This window comes from Aotus nancymaae, unplaced genomic scaffold (assembly GCF_030222135.1).
Source record: "Aotus nancymaae isolate 86718 unplaced genomic scaffold, 86718_ANA_hifiasm-v0.15.2.pri h1tg000099l, whole genome shotgun sequence".
Classification (NCBI taxonomy): domain Eukaryota; kingdom Metazoa; phylum Chordata; class Mammalia; order Primates; family Aotidae; genus Aotus; species Aotus nancymaae.
In genome coordinates, this window is record NW_026988514.1 from 4,057,746 (window position 1) to 4,084,006 (window position 26,261).

Below are 26,261 nucleotides of genomic sequence, written 5' to 3' on the forward strand. Positions count from 1 at the left end.
AGCATTAATGTATATATTCAAGAAGCCCAAGAAACTCCATAACTCAATTAAAATGAGCAAATCTGAACAGACATTTCATTAAAGAAGATATACAAATAACCAATAAACACATCAAGAGATGCTCAACAACATTAATCATCAGAAAAATTATAATCAGAGTCACAATCAATACCACATCCACTATCATGGGTGATACTAGAAACAAAAAGATAATAACATGTATTAATGAGGATGTGGGAAAACTGAACTGCTGGTGGGAATGTAAAATGATGCAGCCACTTTGGAAAATGGTGTGGCAATTTCTCAAAAGGTCAAACACAGAGTTACCATATGACCCAGCAACTTTACTCCTACATATGTGGCCAAGAGAACTGAAAATCTACGTGCACACAAAAACTTATAAACAAATGTTCATAGCAGCAGTATTTATAACTGACAAAAAGTAGAAACAACTCAAATGCATATAAACCAACAAATGGAGCAACAAAATGTGGTATAATCACACAATAGAACATTTTTTGGATATAAAAAGGAAAGAAATCTAACACATGCCACAACATGGATGAACTTCGAAAACATTATGTGAGTGAAAGCCAGTCATAAAAGGCCACATATTGTATAACTCTCTTTCTGTAAAATTCCCAGAAGAGGCAAATCTATAGGAAGTAGACTAGTAGATGCCTGGGTTTGGGGGAAAAGAGGGTTGGTGGGATATGAGGAGTGACTGTTAATGGGTATGGTAATGGGTATGGGGTTTTTTTGGGGGGTGATAATGCTCTAAATTTGATGGTGGTGATACCTACATGACTTGGTGAAGTGTACATTTTAAATTGATAAATTTTATGATAGGTAAATTATATCTCAATAAAACTCATAAAAAAGATAAGGAACTCAAAGCATTCAAGATACTGCTAAAAAATGTACAAAAATCTATTTTTGAGGAATAGTGAAATGCTTCTTGCTTTACTAAGCAAGAAATCAGGGAACAGAACATCAGTTTCATTTAATGCTTTTTTTTTTTTTGAGACGGAGTTAAGCCCTGCACAATCATGGCTCATTGCAACCTCTGCCTTCTGGGTTCAAGCTATTCTCCTGCCTCAGCCTCCCAAGTACCTGGGATTAACAGGCACCTGCCACCACGCCCGGCTAATTTTTGTGTTTTTAGTAGAGACAGGATTTCACCATGTTGGCCAGGCTGGTCTCGAGCTCCTGACCTTGTGATCTGCCCGCTTTGGCCTCCCAAGGTGCTGGGATTACAGGTGTGAGGCACTGTGTCTGGCCTCTTTTTTTTTTTATTGTTATTTCCTGATTTTCCATTATTCAAGTGTTACAATGATAAGGAGACAAGGTGGGGGGATTTCCAAAACAAAAGGCTGATTATAAAAATGAATGTAATATGGACCCAGAATATATATAAAATATATTCTAAGACTTCTACACTGTAGAAAGGTAGCTAGCACTAAATGAATCAGGAGACATGGAATTAGGTTTCAGTCTGCTTTATTAAACTATTCTTTGACACTTTATTTTTTGCTGGGTAAGACTGAAGTTGGGGACTGGGCATGATGGCTCACGCCTGTAATCCCAGCACTTTGGGAGGCCAAGGTGGACAGATCACTTGAGCCCAGGAGTTTAAGACCAGCCTAGGCAATGCAGTGAAACTCCATCTCTACAAAACAAATACAAAAATTAACTGGATGTGGTGGCATGTGCCTGTGGTCCCAGCTACTTGGGAGACTGAGGTGGGAGGATCGCTGAGCCTGGGAGGCAGAGGCTGCAGTGAGACAAGATTGTGCCACTGTCAGCCTGGACAACAGAGCAACACCTTGTCTCGAAAGAAAAAAAAAAAAAAAAAAAGAGTGAAGCTGGCATGGAGAAGGATGGTTAGAACAAATTCTTCATGGGTCATCTTTAGGCTTAGGGGAATGCATGACTAAGATGTGATTTCAAATCCCTAACTCCAATCAGTGCTAGAAAGAGCCAGTCTTCTTTCATTTGTCTTAAATACTGGCATTATGTGTAACAGTTCACTAGACAAGTAAAGGAGGTTTTGTCTCAAAAAAATGTGAAAGTCCTTGGTTTAGATAACCAAGATTACTTTCAGTTGTAACAACCCATGGGCAGAACAGTAAAGTTATAGAGAAAACTTTTGTAAGAGTACTCTAAACATCTGCAAATATGGGTAACAACCTATTTTTAAAAACAGGTGTTTTGATTTTAAAGGAATAACTAAATATAAATATTATACTTTTATCTTTATGACCTCTTTTTTGCTATTCAAAAACATTAATTATAAACTTACTCTGCCTTTTGTATCTCCAGTTTCTCTTTTTAGCTAACCTCAGATGCTCAATTTAGTAGGAAAACACTCAAATCTGAGACCTTTTAACAAAATACCATTAAGTCTGGAGTAAACATGTAATGTCCTATCCTTAAATGTAAAGTATACTTACCAATGGTCAGGAAATCTGACCGATACTGACAAGTCATTCCAAAGCCAAAATCTCGCCAAAAGCCAGAATCCTTTTTGTGAACCTTAAGTTAAAAAAAAAATCAATTTAATTCCATAAGAAGCAGAACTTTTAATCAATGATGAAACAAATTAAAATATTTTCTAATGTATACTTTTTTCCTGTCATTATGTGACTGATTAAGGATTACATGCATTTATGTTATTAAATCCTTACAAAACAAAAATAGAACTCAAAGTCTGTACGAGGTGCAAGCTGAGGTTACTAATAATCAGTGTGGTGTCTGACTTCAAGGGGCTTACATTCTAGAAGAAGAACAGCTGCATAAACAAACTAACACACATGATCAACTCGACACAGTAGACCTTATTTGGTGTCTACCAAGCATCCATTCCCCCAGCCCCCTTCCTGATTGGTATAGTTTTGTTCTGGTAATTACCTGGCCCTGCGCAGCCCACATATTTTGGGAAGCTGCTGTCACCAGTAGATTCAGAGTGGCCATAAGTCTCTATACTAGTGAGACAGTCTCACCCTACTTACCATAGGAACTGGCTCGATAATACATATTTAAAAAAAATCAAGCCAACAAGGTAAACCAGGGAAGTTGGGAACTTTGGAAAACAAAGCTACCTCATTCTTCTAAGATAGTCACTAGAAAGATCACTTGGTTGTAGGGCAGGGGTCAGCAAACTATGGCCTCTGGCTAAATCTGGCCTGCTGCCTGCTTCTGTAAATAATTTTAGTGGAACATAGTTGTGTTGATCTGTTTACAAATTGTCTATGGGTGCTTCCACGGTGCAGTGGCAGAGTTGAGTAGTTGCAGCAGAACTATATGGCCTACAAAGATTAAAATATACCTTATCTAAGTCTCTAAAGGAAACGTTTGTTGACCCCTTGTGCAGGATGCAGCTATGAGGTTTGGAACTGCCAAAGTCCTTTTCTACCATGAAGCTGTCACCACTGAGGTCTAAGTAGAGAAAGAAATACAAAACCAGGGCTTTGATGACATTGAGTCCTTGGAATCACTTCTACTTCCAAGTTGAAGCCTGATAACCCTCTTTTTATTTATACTTTCAACAAGTATTTAATCTTCTGGACATGGTTCTAGTAACTAGGGCTTAGCAGTGAAGAGAGGTGACAAAGTCTCTGCCATCAAAGAGCCTTTGTTTGGGTGGGAAAATAGTATATAAATTAATATACATTTTAGGTGGTGATACATGCTATGAAGAAAAGAGGCAACAGCTATAACTAGGGATGGGAAGCTGCTAGTGTATGCTACTGTGATACGTACAGAAAGCAAAAAAGTATATGGATGTGGAATATGGAAAAGATTTATGTCAGAGACTTCACGTAAGTCAGCAAGTGATTGAATGGGCAGGAGTGGGGAGTGAAGGAGAGGAATCAACCAAGATGACAGCAGGCTTCCATTCTGAACAGTGGGTCTGTGATGGTGCCATCCCCAAAACGGAGCCCAGGGGAAGGGCCAGCCCAGAGAGCAACAACATGTAGTTAGTTCTGACCATAATGAATCTGAATGATCTGTAGGGCATTCCTACAGAAATTCCTACAGACAGCATGAACATCAAGGTCTGTAGAGGAGACAAATTTTGAGAAGAGTGGGCACAGTCTGAAACTGCTGCTGTATAGAATGGGAGAATCAACAGGAAAGCACAGAATAAGCCAGGCAGCCCTGAGGGCTCAGCTCAGATTGGAGCTGATGGATGAGGCTGGCATTTTTCTTTTCCTTTTTTTTTTTTTAGATGAGGGGGAGAACTTCTTCCCCTTCTAGAATGTAAAGCTCCCTGAGGGGAAGACTTGTGGATTCTGATCACTGTTATATTCCTAGCACCTAGAACAATGGCAGGATTTCAATAATTATGTGTCGAATAATAAATATATAGGCATAATTTTAGTGGCAAAATGAAGACTAGACTCTATTATTATTATTATTTTGATCCAGAATCTCTGTTGCCTAGACTGGATGGAGTGCACTGGCACGATCTTGGCTCACTGCAACCTCTGTCTTTTGGATTCAAGTGATTCAGGCCTCAGCCTGCTGAGCAGCTGGGATTACAGGTGTGTGCCATCACACCTGGCTAATTTTTGTATTTACAGTAGAGACAGGGTTATATCACGTTGGCCAGGCTGGTTTCAAACTCTTGACCTCTGGTGATCCACCTGCTTCGGTGTTCCAAAGTGCTGGGATTACAGGGGTGAGCCACTGCTCCCATCTCTAATATTTAACAAAGAGATACGTCTCTTTGTTAAAATATAACACTGATACAAAGTATTAAAAAGCAAAACATCCACTTTGACATCTCTACACCATGCCAGTTCTGATTTTATAAATACTGTAACTTTGTGACTTAGTTTCTCTAAAAATTCTTCCAATATTATCAGACTTGAAGAAAGGAATCATTGGTTTTGTTTGATTTTTAAAGTAACATATTTTCACAGAGGAAAGTAGAAGGAAACGCAAATCGTCCATAATCCTCATTGTTAATGTTTTCCTGCACTGTTTTATCTGGCCTCCTAAGCATGTGGGAGATGCAGTTATCCACACATAACCTATATCCCCAAGCCTTGGCCTCTCACAGAATGCTGGATCCCTGAAGCCAATTAGCAACTTAACACCTTCCCTTGGATGTCTGATAAACAACACATGCCTACTATGACTCCAGTTGAATCCTGATTTCTCCTCTCCCATTCCTCTCCTTTCCCATTTCCTACATCTAACCCATCTGCAAGCTCTGTCAGCCCTATCTCTGAATCATATCCAAACCTTTCTCCTAATTATACTACTACTGTCACCCAAGCCACAATCATCTCCCCTTGTCTACTGTGAAAGCCTAACTGGCTGCTGCCAGCCAGAGTCGCACACAATCCATTCTTCCTCCAAAGGCTTTCCAACACACTAAGCATAAAATCCTAATGCCTTCCAGAGGCTTAACAAGCTCTACATGCCCTGGCCCAGCTATGTGCCCCTCACCCGCTGTGCTCCAAACACCTTAGGAAACCCAGTAGCTGCTCCTTCTGCTGGAAACCACTATCCCCTAATCATGGCCTAGCTGGTTCTTTTCTATTATTTGGACAGCTCTGCTCAGCCTCATCTCACAAAAGCCTTTCTGACCAAACATGCCACAGAAACCATGGAGTCACTCTTTGCAACTCAGTCTGTTTTAATGATCCACGTGGTATTTGTTATCTGATTTTACTTTCTGCCACCTCCTAATAAAGACCCTCACGAGTAACAACTGTGTCTGTTAGGGTGTAGGCATTGGGGTGCCAGTGGTGGATAGTGCCTGACATCAAAGGGACTCTCAATATTTGATAAATTAATATAACAGAGGCAGTGTGTGCAGTGGACAGGAGTGGAGGCTGTGGAGCTACATCACTTGAGCTCCTGGGCCTACTCAGGCCAGTGTGCACTTGGACAGGCACTCAACTGCAGTACAGCTGTGAAAAAGGGGGAATAGTACCTACCTTGGAGGTTGTTCGGAGATTAAATGAATTAACATGTAGGCAAAACAGTACAAGTACCCTGAACATAGTAAGGGGTTCATAAAAATATTAGCTATTATCATTCAAATGTTACCTAAAATATAGACATGCTATTTCCCACTTTTTAGCTTTACATTTTCCTCTGCATTTACACTGCTGTATTTAAATTTCACATTTTCCTCTTGTTACGCAATATTCACCACAATATGTACCATAATTCAATTTATCCTTTCATTATTAGTTTTGCTTGCTTTTAATGTTATCAATTTATGCATATTACTATCATGTAGCTGGATTATTTCCCCAGGAGAGACTGCTAGGAGTGGCAATTACTGGGTCGGAGGGATGAACCTGTTTAGAACTTGACCCAGAGAACTGGCCTGCATCCCCAACAGGAGTGACGGAACAGCTCCCATCCCCCAGCTTTGCTCGCATGGCTGTGCTTTTCAAAAGCAGTGATCTAACAGCAGAAACAAAGCATTATACTGCTGTTTTAATTTACTCCCAGTAAGACTATTTAAATATGCGAATTATTATCAACTGTCTTACCCATTTTATCCTTCCTATTTACTTTTTTTTATTTTTGAGACAGTCTCAGTCTGTCGCCAGGCTGGAGTGTAGTGATGCAATCTTGGCTCACTGCAACCTTTCCCTCCCGGGTTCAAGTGATTCTCCCGCTTCAGTCTCCTGAGTAGCTGGGACTACAGGTGCCCACCACCATACCCAGCTAATTTTTGTATTTTTGTAGACGTGGGCCACGTTGGCCAGGATGGTCTCGATCTCCTGACTTCATGATCCACCTGCCTCGGCCTCCTGAAGTGCTGGGATTATGGGCATGAGCCACTGCGCCCGGCCCTATTTACTTTTAATACAGCTTTAAACATTAAGGAAAACAAGTTTTTGTCTTTTTTTTTTTTTTTTTTTTTTTTTTTCCGAGACGGAGTTTCGCTCTTGTTACCCAGGCTGGAGTGCAATGGCGCGATCTCGGCTCACCGCAACCTCCGCTTCCTGGGTTCAGGCAATTCTCCTGCCTCAGCCTCCTGAGTAGCTGGGATTACAGGCACGCGCCACCATGCCCAGCTAATTTTTTTTGTATTAGTAGAGACGGGGTTTCACCATGTTGACCAGGATGGTCTCGATCTCTTGACCTCGTGATCCACCCGCCTCGGCCTCCCAAAGTGCTGGGATTACAGGCTTGAGCCACCACGCCCGGCCCGTTTTTGTCTTTTAAGTAAGGAAACTGAAGCTTAGAAAAGTTAAAACTTGCAAAGGTTACAAATGGTGAAACAAGAACTTGAAGTGCTTAAACTTAAGTTGCTATGCAACACCTAGAATGAATCAGCATTCAAATCATTCTTCCCTTACAACCCTCCAAACCAGGCAAGAATATTAGCATGCTTTTACATTTCTTTCACGTTTATATGTTGACTTTATTTGCCTCTTCTTTTTGTTTGTTTTCAATTAATTTTAATATATAACCTTCTGTTTTGGAATAATTTTAGACTTACAGAGAAACTGCAAAACAGTAAACAGAGTTCCCATATACCCCTCATCCAGTTGTAGCTTCCCCTAGTGTTTACCATCTTACGCTGTTGTGGTTCATTTGTCAAAACTAAGGAACCGTCATTGCTATGTTACTATTTAACTCAACTACAGACTTTATTTGGATTTCATGAGCTTTCCCTTTCCTGTCCTTTTTACTATCCCAGGACCTAGTACAGGGCACTACATTGCATTTGGTTGTCATGTCTCCTTAGTCTCCTCTTCGCTATGATGGTTTCTCAGTCTTCCTTGTTTTTGATGACCTTGACAGTTTTGAGGAACAATGCTCAGGTGTTTAGTACAATGCTCCTCAAGGTGGGTTTGCTGTAGCTTTCCCTGTGACTGGACTGGGGTTCTAGGTTTTTGGAAGGCAACTACAGAGCTGAAGTGCCCTTTTCATTACATCATGTCAGGGGTACATGGTACCACTTGGTTAAGATGTCTGCTGGGTTTCTCCTCTGAAAAGTTTGTTTTTTCTTTCCATACTCTATTCTTTGAAAGTGAGTCCCCTAGTTCCACCTACTAGAAGAGGGAGTATCTACATAAGTTATTTGGAATTCTGTAAGGAAGATTTATCTTTTCTTTCCTATCTAGTCTAGTCTAGCCACTTATTATTTATTTGCTCATTCACTCATTTTTATCAGTATAGACTCATGGCTATTTATTTGATGCTTTGGATTATAATCTAGATTTAAGTTATTTATTTCGTTGCTCAGGTTGTTCCAGCTTGGGCGCTGGGAGCTCTTTCTGTTGGTTCCTGTGCCCCTTTGATACATTCTCCCTATCTTTTTGCTGAGTGCGTTCTTACTTTCTGGTGCTGTAAGATGCTCCAGGGTCTTCCTGTATATTTCTTGCCCCAGCCCTGGAATCAGCCATTTCTCCATAGACATCTGGCTCCTTTGATTGGAGAATAGTATTAGAAACCAAGATTTGGAAGCTGAGTGTGCTTGTTACTATTAGGGTGTCAGTGTCACTGGTTCTAGGCCTTCTCATCTGAGAGCTAGGTAATATACATATGTATATATCTTTTGATGTCTTAATCCCAAATTGCTATTGCCTTGTTATTATGTCAACATATCTATTTATACTATTACATCAACAAATGTTTAGACTTGATTATTTTTGTTGTTCACCACTATTTATTGCTAGGTCCTCCTCTCTCAATGTATATATTTATCATTTTGCAGGACTAGATTAAAAAGGTCTGTGAGAAATAAATTTTGAGTCCTTGAAATGTATATTTTGTCCTAAAATAGTAGGTCAGATATGAATTCTAGAATCAAAGTTACTTTTCTTTAGGATTTTCATAGTATTGCTTTATTGTTTTCTAGAACGTGTGTTGTCAAAAAGAAGGCAAATGCCAATCTGATTGTTATTCCTTTGTTTGTTATTCCTTTGTGAACAAGCTGGGTTTTGTTATTTTTAGTGTCTCTGGAAGCTATTAGAATTGTCCCTTCACTGCTATTCTCCAAACACCAGAAGGTTTATTTCTGCTTAGCTCTGCAAAGTTTGCTTCCATTTCCTCCACTCAATATTCTCTCTTTTCTGAACTGCTATTAACAATTTGGGAGCTTCCGGCTTAATTCTCCTTGTCTCAATTTTTCTCTCATGTTATCTTGTGAACTTCATGTGTCCAACTGGCTTGTCTTCCAGTTTACAAATTTGTTTTAACTGTAACCATTCTTCTATTCAGATCATTTACTGATTTTAAAATATTTTCACATTTCCCAAGTTCTGGTTTTTTAAAGCAACAAATCCTGTTTTATGAATTTAACATTTTCTCTAATCTCCCTAAAGATATATTTTAAAGTTATTTTCTATCTGTATACATATACTCATGTGTTAATTTTTCTATGTATTAATACTTGGTACCTCTTTTATAGTATTGGTTTTCCTCAAATGTTTGGTTAGTCTTCGTTAATTGCTACTCATTTCTGTTTCAAGTATCATTGTTCGGAAGTCCATGGAAGATTACAATGGCCTGTCTCCAGTCACAGTCATCAAGGAGGGCAGGACAGGGTCTCAGTGGGATGTGCCAACAGTAGCTCACTTTCATAGTCTAGGGGCTCCCTAGCCACCCCAACCACCCTCTCCAGCTCCAGGAACCACATGCACTGCTTTAGACTGAGGGCCAGTTCCTGTGATGCCTGCTTCTCAGCACACCTAGAGAAACATGTTTACTCCAGGTTCCCTCCATTCTGTCTGCTATGAGCTCAGAGAATGTAAAGCAGCTCCATCTTCACTCACTAGAACACGTTCTAGCCTGTTCTCTCCTCCAGCAATCTTAACTGCTGTCGTCTTACAGAAAGTTCTCAAAACCCATGGCTGCTAACACCTTCTCTCACTTGCCAGTACTAATGTACCCTTTTCTTTTGAATAATTCACTGTCAGATATGGCAGATGTGGGTGCTCGGTTTGCCATTTTGAACCTATTTGTATCTATATTCATAATACTGGCCTACGATAAGGTAGAGAGATGTGTGTGTGTGTGTGTGTGTGTGTGTACACTATGCCAAGTGTGTTATCAAGATAATGGTAGCCTCATAAAATATGTTAAGTACATCATATGGTGCTAATGTTATTTGTTCTTTGAAAGTATGAAAAAGCTCATAAATTAAAACATTATATTTATGTACCTATAGGGTAACTTTTTGGTAACTGTTTTTAAAATGGCTCTTAATTTCTTCAGAGCTTTCACCTCTTATTCATAAAATACCAACATGAACTTAGCCTGTGTTCATATTTTATAAATTCTCAAATCTTTCATTTTATTTAGATTTTTAAAACTTACCCTATAAAATTGATTTATCTCAATGTTTTTATATTCTAATTTCCAGTGTTATGTTTTCCTTTTTACCTGAAATCTGTCTACTTTATGATTAAATCTTTTGTACTTAAACAAAAGCAATCTATATTTGTTTTATTAACTTCAACCTTTATCTTTATTTCTTTCCTCTTGCTTTCCTCGAAGTTATTTTTTACTTTTTTTAAACATCTTAAAGTGACTTCTTAAACATTTCCACTTTTTCTTTGTATTAACAATAAAAAATTATGTTAAATGCAATTTGGTATTCTGGGCTCGATTCTGAAACAGAAAAAGGACATTAGTAGAAAAACTGGTATAATCCTAGTAAATCTATAGTGTACTTAGCAGTAACTTAGCAATATTAATTTCTTCACTTTGACAAATGTACCATGGTTACATAAGACGTCAGCATTAGAGGAAACCAGGTGAAGTATGGAACTCTCTTTACTACCTTTGCAACTTCTCTAAATCTAAATTATTACAAAATAGTAAGTTGATTTAAAAATTTAAAAAAGCTTACATAAGATTAGCTTTGGCAATAACTGTAAGGTTTGATATATGGCATTTATATTCCATGACTTTCCAAGTAATTTACCATAGTATACTATTCCCTTTTATTTAGCAAAGTACATTTAATTTCTAGTTAGTAGGATTTTTAAAATTAAATTTTTAGTATTAGTAAAAATAAGCTGGCAGAAATGACTATACAATTTTTACATTTTGGGACATGAGGTTTTTCTTTATGACCTAAACTCTGCTGCCCCTACACTTAATTCTGAAGCAATAAATGTGAAAGCATTTTATTGGAGGTATAAAAAGAACTATGGAAATGTGTTTATAATAACTATAGTTTTTCTTTAACACTTTTCTCATGGGAATACAGTTTTTTACTGAAACTTTGTTTTCTATTTATACAACAAACATCTAGAAAAGATCTTTAGAGTCTTTCATAAGTGAAAATGTAAAAGTCTCACCAGCTGTTGCTCCACAGGTGGTGGCACTTCCTGGTTGGCATAAACAATGGCAGGATTGTAAAGACTGAACACCACAGGGTAAAATACCTTCTTACCTACAAATTAAAATATAGGTTTGTAACATACAAAGAAGTTATAAAGAACTGTTCTTTATTGCAATATCTATTAAGTTTTATCAAAGCCTTTCTTATCATAGAAGATGATTTTCTTTTATCAATATTATATATTTTTAAATATTCAGACTATAGAACATCATGTTAATCTGATGAATATGATGATGATTTTGAAACGTATCAGTAGGTTAACTATAACCTTGCAAAAGAACAGAGGAAAAAATAAACTAAAAGGTGTTTCATATTTATTCCCTTTGACTTTGGGGAGATGTGTATTCATTACATGAGTCATTTATTACTCATTATTTCATCTAATCAGCAATAATAAATGTAGATTAACCTCTGATAATCACCACGAAACTTAGAAACGTTTGTTAGATCCACCCTTCAAAACTGAATCACTAAAAAGAGTAAATTCAAAGAATACTGTACAATGACTAGACATGCAAAGAATAATTAAAACAGAGAATAAATCTGAACCCAAATCTGGAAAAGTCAGGAAGATAAGGGTTAAAAATACCTGATATAGAAGCCCTTGCAGAAGATCTTGTCATCAGCACTCAAACTGACTGATCTAAAAGGACTGTAAAGGCTAACTAGCCCATCTTCCCTCAGTAGAGAAACCCTTGTTGCTATGGCTGGCTTCAATCAGATATGATCACATGAAGTGTTCAGTGATTGTCAGGAAGTGTGGCAGTAACATGGCAACCTTTTTATTACAAGATCCCTAGCAGATGCTCATTCTACCTTTGTTCAAATCCATTTAGGGATGGGGAGCTCAATTTTTCAGAGGCAAATCTATTTCTGGATATAAAATACTTCTTTTAAACTAAGTATGTCTCCTTCAATTTTCACATTTTGCATTTCATGCTGTAAAATAAATGTAACCTTCATTTACTCATTAGGTTCTCAGAGAGTTCCTGACAACTATCCCTAACCTGATTAATAAGAAGGCAATCATTTGCATATGAACAGTTCTACAAAGAAAACCATTTGCTATGAGATTCTTTAAAAAATTTTTATTTTTAAAGATGAGGTCTCACTATGTTGCTCAGGCTGGTCTTGAACTCCTAGGCTTAAATGATCCTCCTGTCTCAGCCTCCCAAGGTGTTGGGATTAAGATGTGAGCCACTGTGCTCAGCATCCCCCCAGTTTTTTAATTGACTAATAAAAATGGTGTACAACATGATGTTTTGCTACATTCATACATTGTGAAATGATTAAATAAAGCTAATAAACCATATCCATCACCTCACATACCTAACATTTTTTTTGGTAGTAAGAACACTTAAAATCTACTGGCTTAGCAATTTGCAAGTATACAATATATTGTTATTAACTATAGTTACCATGTTGTGTAACAGATTTCCTGAACTCACTCCCTGTTGAGATTCTTTCATGCAGGAAACTTTTTTTTTTCATTTTAAATAAATTAAAAATCATTTAAAATTTGATCAGTAAAAATGTAATTTTCTCATTAATTTTCAAAAAATATCTACAATCTAAAGCAGAGGATAGTAAATCACCCCAAAATGCACAGTCTGGAGACCAAGCACTATCCACATCTAGATCTCCATGTGAGTGTGTGTGCACGCATGCATGTGGGCATGTTTGCATGTATGGACGCTATATGCCCAAAGCTGAGTGCTTCCGACTTTCACACATCTCCATACCATCCACTTAGCTCTTTTTCTGACCTGTACTGCTTCTGCCTCATCAATTTCTAGATATCCTGTTCCTCTGCATTTCTTTATTTGGCTTCAAATGTAGTCATTGGAAGTTGGCCCCAAGAGAGCAAAGGATATGCATTTCAGAGAGTCAAATTTTTAATTTCCTACTTAGTATTCCAGTTAAATTATGCTTAATATAACTTAAAAAAATACCAGGGTTTAACTAAAATTTCTTTTCCCTCAAAATAACTTGACTCAAACTATAGGACATGTGATACTGTTCTAAATTCTATACTCAGCTCATCTACCAACATTTTACGCACCTGGCTCAGCATTTAACCGGCAGCTGTTAAGGAATTCGGCTGAGAAATAGATATCAACATCACAGAAAAACATCAAGACCTCTCCCTTGTCCCAAGTTCGGGCACCCACATTTAGTCCTCGTCCACGATTAAATTCTTCATTCAATGAGACCAAGGTGTAATTGTGAAAATCAGACTCACTATGAGGAAAGCATACAACAAATGATAAGTCCCACTTAACGTTAACAACTGTCTTCCTTCAACACAGCTTACAAAATACGTTTTACACTTCAAATATTTGATTATGTTGGTTCTACATTCACAGGGGAAAAGAAAATCCCAGCTTCATGTGTATGATCATCATCAGGGAGAGAGATTCACCAAATGCCCACATTTGAGGCACATGTTGGTAGTATGAGGCTCCAAAGTGTTAAAGTGACCACTGCCCTTTGGAATCGTAAACACCTTTTGGGGAGATGAGAAATACACACATGAAAAAATAGCTGTAATGTCTGGTAATAAATAATGCATTCTAAATGGGTGACACACACAAAGATCACTCTCCTCTTGCATCCGCTGGGTCTTTGCAAACGTCCCCTTATCAGAGGGATCCTCTCTAAAACTATGTGAAAAGCAGCTCTGACCTCCCTCTCTTTCATCTCTATCCTCTTCCTCAAGTGTTTTTCTTGGTACTGCCAGACATGTTTGTTCCAGTGTCTCTCCTACTCTGTGGGAGCAGGGATTTTGTTTTGTTCATTATTATGGACACAGTGCCTCCTCACAGAGTAGGAGTTCAATAAATATTTGCTGAATGAATGAATGAAGAGCAGTTCTGAGAAAATACATCACTCATATCTGCAGTAGTTACAGAAGATGTTAGAAGTGGAATGTGTGTTATACTTTGGTCAAAATGTTGAATTCAGTGGTAAGTGTAAAGGTCATTCCAAATAATTATTCTCAAAGGCAAAGAGGTAAGAGTGTCGAAAGCATTTTAGAGAAAAGGGATCAGACAAATCACATTGCAACAAAAGGACCCTAAAATGGGAAAAGTGAGATACGGGTCAAAGGATCTTAAAATGGGAACAATGAGAGAAAGGTCAGACTGAAGAGTACCTCCCATGCAAGGTTAAAGAAATTGGTAAGTATCCTAAAGACAAAGAGAATCAGCAGAGTTTTTCTGCTAGGGCAGTGGTTCTCACAGTGAGGCCCCCAAACCTACAGCATCAGCTTCCTGTGCAACGTGTTAGAGAGGCAAACTCTCAGACTACACCCAGACCCACTGAATCAGATGCTAGGGCTGGAGCCGAGCCTCTACATTTTCGTAAGTCTTCCCAGTGACTCTGGCACTGAAGTTGGAGAACCACTCACTGCACTAGGGTGCAGCCTGATTAAAAAAGTAATGTTTTAGGAGGATTACACTTACAACAGTACAGAATGGGTAACGGAGAGATGGAACAAAGTCTCAAATAGTGCATGGAGTGACCTCCAAGTGCTGTAAGTGCCTAAGACTCTTCTTCCCGCCTTAAGGAATATAAATCTCTCCGTTTTTTTGGGGGGAAAACTGCCCACTGCCACCCCACATACTCAGCACCAAGTGGAGACACTGATCACAGAATACCCCTCACTCTCTGCCCACCCCAACCACAGTAATGTCCTAGGGATGGGGACCATGCTTAAGCTGGGTCAATCCCAATACCCCCACCCCACCTGGCCATAGTGATTGGCTCAAGAGTGGGCAAAATGTCCTTCCCTGGGATTTTCTCAACTGGAGCTGGGAGAAAGCTCTTTCCTCTCTGATGGCAAAGCTGAGAAGATGTGAGCCCAGAGCCGCCAACAGTCATATCCCTCACCATGTGGAAGAAGCCAATCTGCAACAGGAGAATGGAGTCAACATGCAGAGAAAAACAGACAAGGAGATGACAAGAGAATTTTGATGGTATTCAAGTCTCTGGCTCCAATCCCTGAGAAACCAGAGTTGTTTTGATTTTCTTCCCCAAATCTGGTTGGAACAATCCCTTTATTTCTGGGAGGTATCCAAGATTCTTCAATACTGCTCCTATTTTCCTTAAACAAGCTCAAGGTAGGTTTACACCATTTGCCACAGAGGTGTCTTGACAATACCTCAACATTACCAGTGTGAGCTCGTGGCACTTAGTAGGTGATCTAAAAACACTAAGGAGGGAAACGAAGGGAAGAAATGGAGGGAGACAGAACCAGGATTAGGGTGGTGGCAGTAGCAAGGAAGAGACAGAGAGGAGGTCCTGTGAAGTAAGTAAGAACTAACTAACTAGAGGTAACTGGAGGCAAAGAATAAGTAAAAGACTGTGGCTCTCAAAAGTCATGCCAAGGGGATGGTGAAATAGTTTTACTCTGAACTGAGAGAGGGCCATCAGGAGGAGGAGCTCATGTAGGGAAGGGGAAGGTAGTGAGTCTTGTCTATATACATCAAGGATCTGAGAATCCCTGCAGGCCAAGGACTCAGATTCACTTATCTATGCCCACTCTTCTTCCAATTACCCCAGTCAGACTCCCAAGCAGTGTACCTGGAACACAGTAGGTAGGACTCAATGAATGTTAGTTGAATGATTTGAGAAGAATGGCTGATCAAACTGGGCTCTTAACAAATGGCCACAACTGGCAGAAAGGTAAAGAGGCAAGTAAAGGATACAGAACTGGTATGGTTAGAGATGATAATCAACCTAATGGTTTACATTATATCCTACTTACATTTACAAAATAGTTACATTTTACAAACATAGTAACATTTTAAGACAGAAGTAATGGTTAGGTTGTCAGAGGTAAAAAAGCAATGAAAAAGAATAACAGAAAAGAATTTGGCAGTTAGGTCATATCTTTGGGCCAATGATTTAGAAAGAAAAAGGCTGAGAGGCAAAAGAATTAATAATTAAGTACTAAGGGATTACTAATTCATCCATTCAAACCTCTGGGCATCTACTATGTGCCAGGTACTATATGACTTGCTTAGTTATGAACTGTTATCCCGTGACGTTGAGCTATGAAAGGACAGAAACATAATGGTAGTGGCTGGGCACTTCAGAGTTGGGTAGGAGTTTCTTAAAGATATGGGAGACCTTGGCATTGTTAGCAGGGGGAAAAGAAGGAGCCTGAGGAAATGGAAGGAAAGAAAGGTGACAAAAAGAGACAAATTCAGAAGATGATTATGTCAAAGTGAAGGAATTAGATTTTTAAAAAGGGAAAGCAGCAGCAAATACACAGAAGGTGAGTGGGCCACAAAGAAAGCATCCTGATCATGACAGACTCCCTGCTAAGCAGAAAGGGAAGTTGAGTCATGTAGGGTTGCATGTGAAATGAGGAACTTATCACCACTCCCACTGCCCACATGGTCAGCCAATTTTTAAACAATAGTTACTACTAATTATTAACTCATTACATATCTGAAATTCTCACTCTTCTAGCAACGTTATATATCAAGGACTTGACTGTGGATGTGGTTCACCAACCTTGTGACAGATTCTAGGATAGACTTGACTTTAGACAGTCCTTCTTTACCAAAATACACCACTGTGAGATGAATCTTCTTGTCTTGATGAATACAAACATCCCTAACAGAAGTGAAAAATAAAGTTTATTCAAGAAGACATGAGGCACTACTCATTCAGAAGAGCAACCACATGAAGCTTTAACAAGATAATGAGGCATTACTGACACAATAGTAAACATAAAAGTGGCAATACTGATGAATCATGGAAGGCACAAGGTCTGTGCCTGAATGAGTGCAGCCCTTAAGCAGTCTGACATTGTTGGCATATTCAAAACATTTTTTTGAACTTTTGCGTTCAGATTGCATTCAGAAGCAAATCACAAGCTATTCAAGGAAATAAACTCAATCGGTTCAGAACGAAATAAATAAATACTGACCTTTTGAATTAAGAGTTGTCTTCAGACTGGCTAATTCCAAAAGTTATACCTATCATTAAGGAATAAATATTTGCCACGACTGAGATTACTTACTGTAAAGAATAATGTGGCCTTTGGAAGTAATTCCAAGAAAAGCAATAAAAAAATGCTTTAGGAAATCAGATCTCAAGTGAGCTATTTGGAACAGGAAATCTCATTTGGAAGTATGACTGCCAGACATTCAGCTGCAGGACAGTTTTAACTAACCTTTTAAATCCAATAATTCCAATATGAGAGTAAAGACTAGGATCACAAAGCACTAAAACTAGTATATCACAGTATTTAAAACATTTAAAATTATTGAAGTATTAAAAACATGGGAATTGTTAAATCAAAAAGCAGTATTTTCCACAAATAGCTATCCTAATGTGTAGATAATTATTTAACACTTGAGCATTTAAAAATATCCAAATTTAATAACATAAAAAAAAACTTTACAAATTCTTTGCTTCCCAGGATGAAATAACTTTCTCCAATTTTTAGTTTGATGTTTGTATTTCTAAATGTATTTTGATTAAAAACCTTAAATCATTCTCGGGGATTTTCTTGGGAGACAAAGGTATCCTGTATCTTGATTGGGATGGTGGTTCATGAGTATATACATTTATCAAACAACATGAAATTCCAGCCTGGACAACATGGCAAGATCCTCCTCTCTACAAAAAATAAAAAAGATGGCATGCACCTGTGGTCCCAGCTACATGGGAGGCTGAGGTGGGAGGATCACTTGAGCCCAGGAGGTTGAGCTGCAGTGAGCCGTGCTCATGCCACTGCACTCTAGCCTGGGCGATAGAGTGAGACCCTGTCTCAAAAAAAAAAAAAAGTCATGAAACCTATATCCTTAAAATATGTGGATTTTACTGCATGTAAATTATACCTTCATAAAGTTGATTTTTTAAAATTCAACTTGTCTTAAAATGAATTAAAAAACAATTATCAAGGCCATCAAATTTGATTTCTAATAGATGTCACTCTCAATTTATTTCATAGTTCAAACTGTCAATAATACAATATACTACACATGCTTTAAAAAAAAAGAGAATATAAAAAATAAAGCTCCTCCAAAGCCTATAAAATTATTCTAAGTAATTACACTCAGTGAAGATAAATTGAGAAAATCTGAGCAAAATGTGATTTTTTGAGAAGAACGTAGCTGAATCATTAAGTCCTGACAGTTACCTGAAGTTCTGCATAAACTGTACAAATGCTTCAGTTCTTTCAGCAAGTGGCACAATGATATTAATAATTGATCTAGTGATGTCAATCATCTCGCTCTTCACTTTCATGAGAGGTCCAAAAGGGCGGAAGAGGGTCACATGTCTATATTCCATAAGCTCTGCTTTCTTAAAAAATAGTTCATACTGCGTGCCCTTATCTCTCTCGGTGCGATAATAACCTAAAGGAAAGAGTTAGGAATAAAGACACCTATATGTCAAAGTTTACAAATTCAATGGGAAGACAGATTTTACTCACTTAAACATCAAGGGCATTAAATTTTTTAAAAATAAATAAATAAATAAATATTTATTTATTTATTTATTTTTTAAAGACAGGGTTTCACCATGTTAGCCCGGCTGGTCTTGAACTCCTGACCTCAGGTGATCCGCCCGCCTCGGCCTCCCAAAGTGCTGAGATTACAGGCGTGAGCCACCACGCCCAGCCACTGTTCTGTTATTCTATTCAATCTATAAAATATACTCCAAATGACAATTATTCCTTTTTACATATGACTTTTTAAAAATACTAGAGCCTATCAATATGATAACCATGATAAATAAATAAATTACTTCTAACAATATTAAAATCTAGACCCAAGAGCCACAATTGCTATTGGTTTAGGTCAACTAAAATAAATCAATGCCTTCATGTTAGTTATGTGATATAAAGAGTGCCATGTGGTCTCAATTTTGAGGAAGAGCCAGTCTTTGAAGGAGACAGAAAAATAGACAAATAATAATATAGTGCTATATGATATATGTATCCTATATATGTGATCATACATACATATATATAAAATCACTGATAGAGTGAAGTCAAAGAAAAATTGGTACAGATTTAAACTCATGATTTGAGATGCCTTTGAGAGAAAAACATGAACATCTACGAGGCAAGCTGATTTTTAAGTATGATGCTCAGGAAAGAGAAGGTTAGACCTACAGATGTGTGGGTCACTCAGTCAATATCTGGGTATAAAATGGTGAATAAAATAGATTTGGTCCCAACCTTCCTGAGGTTCACAGTTTAGTAGGAAGCACAAACCAGGAAATGAGCAATGCCATATGCTGTGACAAGCAGTATGAATGTACAGGTGACAAGAGCACACAGAATTACTGCTATCTTAGACCTGAGGTTGCAGATGACTTCTCAGAAGAAGTGATACCTGAACTAAAGTCTAGAAAAGGAATAGGAATTAGTTTTCATTATTAATTACTAGTAATTATCTTCCCTGCAGTGGGCAGGCGTGGCACAGTAGAGGAAAAGTGAGAAACAGAATATGTTCCATGTAGAGAAAAATCCTGAAGTAACAGAATCCAAGAAGAGTTATAAGACAAAAGTAGGAGGTGCAGAATATAAAACTGGCATAGCTCCCTTTCTTTTTGGGGAGAGCTGATGTGAGGACATTTTATGCATGTTATTTAGTTATCTTATTTCCTCTGCAGCTTCCCATTCTGCCATAAGCTACAAACATACATTGAGAAGACAAAATGCTGAGCCTGCAGAAAAATTAGAAGACTTTTGAGCAAAACAATCCATCAAATGGCAGAAAATGACAGCAGAAAAAAGAGGAGACCACAGGGAAAGGCAGCTGCAATGCCACAGCAAAGCATAACGCCCTCCCTTATGGCCTCCAAAGGCCTCAGGATATTATATTAATACTACTGTGCAGCAAGTGATGGCCATGATGATTCAGAGTCAAAAAGTCTACATGTGATATACCAGTGGTCCCTAACCCCGGGCCACAGACTGCTACTGGTACGTGGCCTGTTGGGAACCAGAAGGCACATCAGGAGGTGAGTGGCTGGAGCCTGGCAAGCATTATCACCTGAGCTCTGCCTCCTGTCAGATCAGCAGCTGCACTGGATTGTCACAGGAGTGTAAACCCTGTTGTTAATTGTGCAAGCAAGGGATCTACACTGTATGCTTTTTATGAGAATCTAACTAATGCCTCATGATCTCAGGTGAAACAGTTCATCCCAAAACCATCCTCACCATCCCATGGAAAAATTATCGCTCATGAAACCAGTCCCTGGTGCCAAAAAGGCTGGGGACCACTGTGATACACAGTTTATAAAATCAAGCAAAGAGAACTTTCAATAAATATTTATTTTCAAAATGGTTTAAGTCAGCAATTAAATGTCTAGCAGGGAGTGTAAAGGAGATCGGTAAGGATCTAGAACAATTACTGTTGATATTAATCAACAAGTATCCTAAATTTTATAGCAGTGTTCTTCAACGTGAGTCATATCCCATCTTGATATATAAAAATTCCATACTCTTTCTGAAATATGTATTAGGAAATAGGTATCTCCTTACTTTTCCAAATACCAAGTATGCTTTTTAAACCATGTATGACCCCTTCTTCAGACATGCGCTTCTCCTTCCTCCAATATGGAAAATAGCTACCAGTCTACTAGTTTTTTATTTCCTTTATCAAATGGTTTTCAAGTTTTGAATCTTAAGTTTACACATTTTTAAAAACATAAAAAAGGACATGAAGATCAGATAAGTGAGGAATATAAATCATACACACACACATGCAACAAGAGCTGTTTTATTCTATTTCCCTAGTCCTTATTCTCCATTTTTATTATGATCTCATTATACCTTTTTTCAGAAAAGTACTTAAAATTCTTGGTGGAATGAAGTGGCAAAAACTTATGTGTTTTAATACTGTGGATAATGACTGACTTAAATTACCAGCATACAATACTAGTATTTGTCTTACTAACATAATATGGACCAACATATTTTTCACATTACCTTCTATGAAGTCATTTTCATTAAATATCAGTTTCTCTCCAAGGGGACCCTCCTCATCTTCTTGTTCATCATCTTCATCAGGATTATTAATGACCTCCAAGCCAGCTTCAATAACTTCCACCAATTCATCTCGTTTGTCTTTTCTAACTGGCTTTTCTTCAGGATGGCGAGTAAGACCCATTTCCAATTGAAATACTTTCATTAAGGTAAAACTTTCAAAGGGAATGACCCCATACTCACTGGGTAGTTTGGCCCCTATGCTAACTTCAGCTTTGTCAATTTGGGAATGAAGAAACTCTAAAAGATCACTAGGTGCTTGCTCTTTGTTGCCTTGATAGCCTATGCCATTAGCCCCTATATTCTTTCTTTCTTGCAATGACCTCATCTTCTCACTCATTTCTTGTAATTCTTGTTTTAGTTGGGCAATTTGGCGTTTCAGACTGGTTGCCCTGGTCTGATAATGTTCTTCTTGTTCCTGTAGGAGGGCCTGATAATACTCTTTACCATAATTTTCTCCAACAACACCAGGAAGAGATGCATTTCCATCAGTCTGGGGAGCACATTCCAAAAGGTACATAAATAATACCAAACTGCAGAGCAAAGCGAGGCCCAACAGCAGCCAGTGGGTCCGGGTGTGAAGAATCAATCCTCTTCTAGGCATTCTTATTAACATGTATTTGCCTAACAAAATAAGCTCTTTGTGTGTTCATACCTTTAGTAAAAAGTTATCAAAAATTGAAAACAAAATCAGAATTTCCATAAAAGGTACCCAAATAATTCTGCCGTAGCTTTCAGTTTTTCCTTCTTCAGCAATCATGACTACTTGCAGAAATGAGAAACTATTTATACTTTCTGTATTGTTACCAATGATATCCAGAATAAAGCAATCTGATATATAAAATCCACATTGTATTGGTAGCGATTTTTCTGAAAGACACAGATCAGAATCAATCAGAATTTTGTTTCCTTAAGGATATCAAATTTGTTTGTAGCTTCAGTAAACTTAACTATGTGACTACTACATGTAGAGAACTATGAGAGGTACTAATATAATATTCAATAAATACTGGGAGAATTTCTCTCTTTTTTTTTTTTTGAGACAGAGTCTCACTCTATCACCCAGGCTGGAGTGCAGTGGCACAATCTTGGCTTACTGTAACCTCTGCCTCCTAGGTTCATGTGACCCTTCCACCTCAGCCCACCGAGTAGCTGGGACTATGGGCACCTGCCCATCATGCCCAGCTAATTTTTGTATTTTTAGTAGAGACGAGGTTTCACCATGTTAGCCAGGCTGGTCCTGACCTCAGGTGATATGCCCATCTTGGCCTCCCAAAGTGCTGGGATTACAGGCAAAAGCCACTAAGGCCCGCCCTGGGAGAGTACCTTACAAAACAATAAATTATGTATATTATTTTTAACTAGTATGTCTACATGGCTATAAGCTGAATCAAAGAAACATTAAAATTATGTTCAGCATAGTCTGTATTACATATATTCTACTGGTTTCTAATTACTTGAAAATTATATTGCTTATAACTCTTTATTAACATAATATTTCAATTACCACACCATTTCCCAACTAAAGCTTATGACCATTTGGGAACTGAGTATCTAGAAACTGTTTCTGGTATAGTAATAATGGTTTACTGGAAAGAGATATTTTCTTCCAGTTTATTCAATTCAAGCATTCTACCTCATTAATTTCTACTGCTCAACCTAGCCAATCTAGGAGCCTTAAAATTAAGTGGGAGAAAGAACAATTTCAAAAGATCAGAGACATATGGAAAACACATTAAGAAAACATATTTATATCCAATGTCTTCCAGTAGATTATTTGCACATTAGATCACATAATTCTTTCCACTGTATTACACATCAACAGATTTCCCACAAGTCTAAAAAGGTTTGGAGTCTATATAAAGAAAAAACACGAACAGTTTAATCATGTTTATCGGCAGAGAAAAAAATAAAAAACCATTTATAAATTTACAAAATTACATGCTATCGTTCATACTACAACCAGTTGTGTGAACTCTTCCATGTATTTAAACTAATGATTCTTAACTCTAAAAATAGAGGTTTAACTTAGGACAAGGGAGGCAAGGAGACCTCCACTGCAAAGAGAACTTCCATTGTAACAAAGTACTTGTTGAGAAGGATAATGTGATATGACAGCAGGCTTTTAACAGTAATGGTTTTCTCAGTGCAGCAAAACCTGGAAGATCACTACAGTATATCAGTCCTAGTCATTTTCTTAATGAGTAGGAAACCCTGGATGCTTTCTATGGCAAATGCTGCAATGCACATTTTTTTTTTTTGTGGTAACATGTCTGTATAAAACATAGGATAGATGAATACTTCTTATGGCCTATAATATACCACAAATAATGTTCTTAACTCTCCTTAGCCATTTATTATTTTAGTAAACCAAATGACAACCAAGTATCTTGAAAAATTTAATTCACTACAAGGGAGTCTTTTACTATGACAGCATCTCACTTACTGATTATAAATCTTGTTTGGGTGATGTAGAAAAAAATACTTGGCTTTAAGAAATACTATCTAGTTAAAAAAAAGAATACAAAACTAATATTATTTCCAGGACTTAACCATACCTCAAAACCATAATCCCTAGCATAAGAAAACACTTGAATTTCATTATTTAAAAGATAAACTTAGTGGTATCTATTTTAACTATTAAGTTATCACTAGCCCATTTATTAGGGAAAAGAACTTAAAATATGGAGACATAATCTTGTATAATAAAGATATACATACTTTAATTAATAAAGATATACATACTTAAGCATACTATACTCAAAACTGTTTGAAGTGAAACTGGGTAACAATACTACCACTATCTTTTATTAACATGGGTACCTCATATGTTTTCTTTATATACACGATATATTTTAGACTATAAGAGATAACTCAGAAAATGGGTCACTACTGAAGGTTTACTTTTCAATAAAATAGAATGGAAAATACCAATGGTAATGTTTAGCTAAGGTCATCTTTCTTCCCCTCCCCTTTAAGAGAAATACAGGTTTTGAGATATCCCACTTAATATTACAGTTGAATATTTTCCAATAAAATGAAAGAAAGGATACTGTAATTACTTCAGAATGTAAATGTTAGTTGCATAATTCTGTGGTTTTTAAAAACAAAAGATTCTTTTAAATCTTTAGGCAATTAAAATCTTATTTGCCTAGTTCCTGAAAGGAAAACTTTGGCCATATTCTATAAGATTACGTTAAAACTGTTTTATAATATGAATATGTTAAGAATATTATAGAAAGCATTTTCTGCTGTTACATCTTGATTGTCATGATTCTATGAAATGTGTTTGTATCATGAAAACGGTTGATTCGCAGCCCAGAGTTAATCCCAACAAGCCTTCTAAGCACAAATACAGATAGTTAAGTGTGCTGAGGAGAGAAAGGAATAATGTGAAGATGGAAAAATAAGCTGTTAAAGGTATGTGATATGAAATCAAAGATCTCACGATTGAAAGAAACCTTAGAAGCTATCAATTCTAACTCTCTAAAGCGGGCTAAAAAACTGACTTCTTCTTACAACCAAGATGAAGTAATGGGCCAGATTTACTTTTTCTCTCTTTAGATGGCTTGAAACAACCAAAACAAACAATCACTCCTGCCAAAAAAACCCAAAATATGAAACAATGATTTTCAAGATATTAAACATCAGGTAACAAAGGACAGTGATCCCCAGAGAAACAAGAAGCAAGTGGTTGCCAGCTTATTGCCTTAGTTTCTGAGCCACAAGCAGAGCCCAGCAGATTCCCTGAGTTGATGGGATGCAGCTCACAGTCTGAGGAGACCAAGGTATCTAGAATTAAAGCATATAGTACCAGAGTGGATACAGCTGCAGAGAGAGAATGCCACAAATCTGAATAGGACATCCCATGGGTTTTTGGCAGAGCACTGATCAGTGAAGGCTATGAGGTAACTAAGACTAAGGAAAGGACCACACAAAAAATTAGAGGACACAGAACCCAGCATTCATACAGGGCCAAGATTAGCGCATGTTCCCACCAGACAGACTGGAAAACCTCAAAATTCACAGAGCACTGGGTAGAACATTCAAAAAAGTCTTGCCTCAATAGTGGGAAATAATTAGTTCTAGTCTAAACATGGCACTAGTCCTGCCAATACATCTTAAAAGCAAGATCTGAAAGGGTCACATTATTTCCAAGTAATAGCACAACAAGCCTTAAGAATATTTATAAGAATATAAAAATATCCAGTACTCAACAAAATAAAATCCACAATATCTGGCATCTCAACAAAAATTACCAGGCATAAAAAAATTGACCCATAATGAGAAAAATCAATGATTAAAACTGACCAATGATTAGAACTGACAAATGTGAGGATCTGCAGAAAAGGACACCAAAACAGCTATCATAAACTGTTTTTCTTTTGAGACAAAGTTTTGCTCTGTTGCCAGGCCAGGGTACAGGGGCATGATCTCAGCTCACTGCAACTTTCACCTCCTGGGTTCAAGTGATTCTCCTGCTTCAGCCTTCCAAGTAGTTGGGAATATAGGCACGCCCACCACACCCAGATAATTTTTCTATTTTTAGCAGAGACAAGGTTTCACCATGTTGGCCAGGATAGTCCCCACCTCCTGACCTCGTGATCCACCTGCCTCAGCCTCCCAGAGTGCTGGGATCACAGGCATGAGCATTGTGCCTGGCCATAACTCTATATTTAAAATGATGTTTATGTTCAAAAAGTTAAGGAGAGGTATGGATGACATAAAAGAGATCCAAGTCAAGCTTCAGGAGATGAAAATTTCAGTGTCTGAGATGAGAAATACACTGAATGGGATTAATGGCAGATTAGATATTTGAGAAGAAAATATTAGTAAACTGAAGGTGTAGCAACAGCAACTATGCAAAATGCAGAAAGAAGGAAAAATAAAAAATTTAAACGACAA

The 26,261-nt window shown here is 37.6% G+C and overlaps 1 protein-coding gene across 4 annotated transcripts in view; it reads right to left on the bottom strand.

Moving 5' to 3' along the window:
- CSGALNACT2 (chondroitin sulfate N-acetylgalactosaminyltransferase 2) overlaps positions 1–26,261 on the bottom strand; it is a 45,272-nt gene that overhangs the window by 7,527 nt on the left and 11,484 nt on the right. The window contains exons 2-8 of one of the 4 annotated variants that reach the window (XM_064370074.1): positions 21,300–22,226; positions 18,498–18,714; positions 16,862–16,963; positions 13,401–13,579; positions 11,295–11,389; positions 8,323–8,411; positions 2,454–2,535 (exon numbers count right to left, since the gene is read on the bottom strand). In XM_064370074.1, coding sequence (XP_064226144.1) covers positions 2,487–2,535; positions 8,323–8,411; positions 11,295–11,389; positions 13,401–13,579; positions 16,862–16,963; positions 18,498–18,714; positions 21,300–21,972 — 1,404 coding nt within the window. In that variant the 5' untranslated portion in view covers positions 21,973–22,226 and the 3' untranslated portion in view covers positions 2,454–2,486. The other 3 variants (XM_012477101.2, XM_021672272.1, XM_021672271.2) reach the window with 3 other exon arrangements.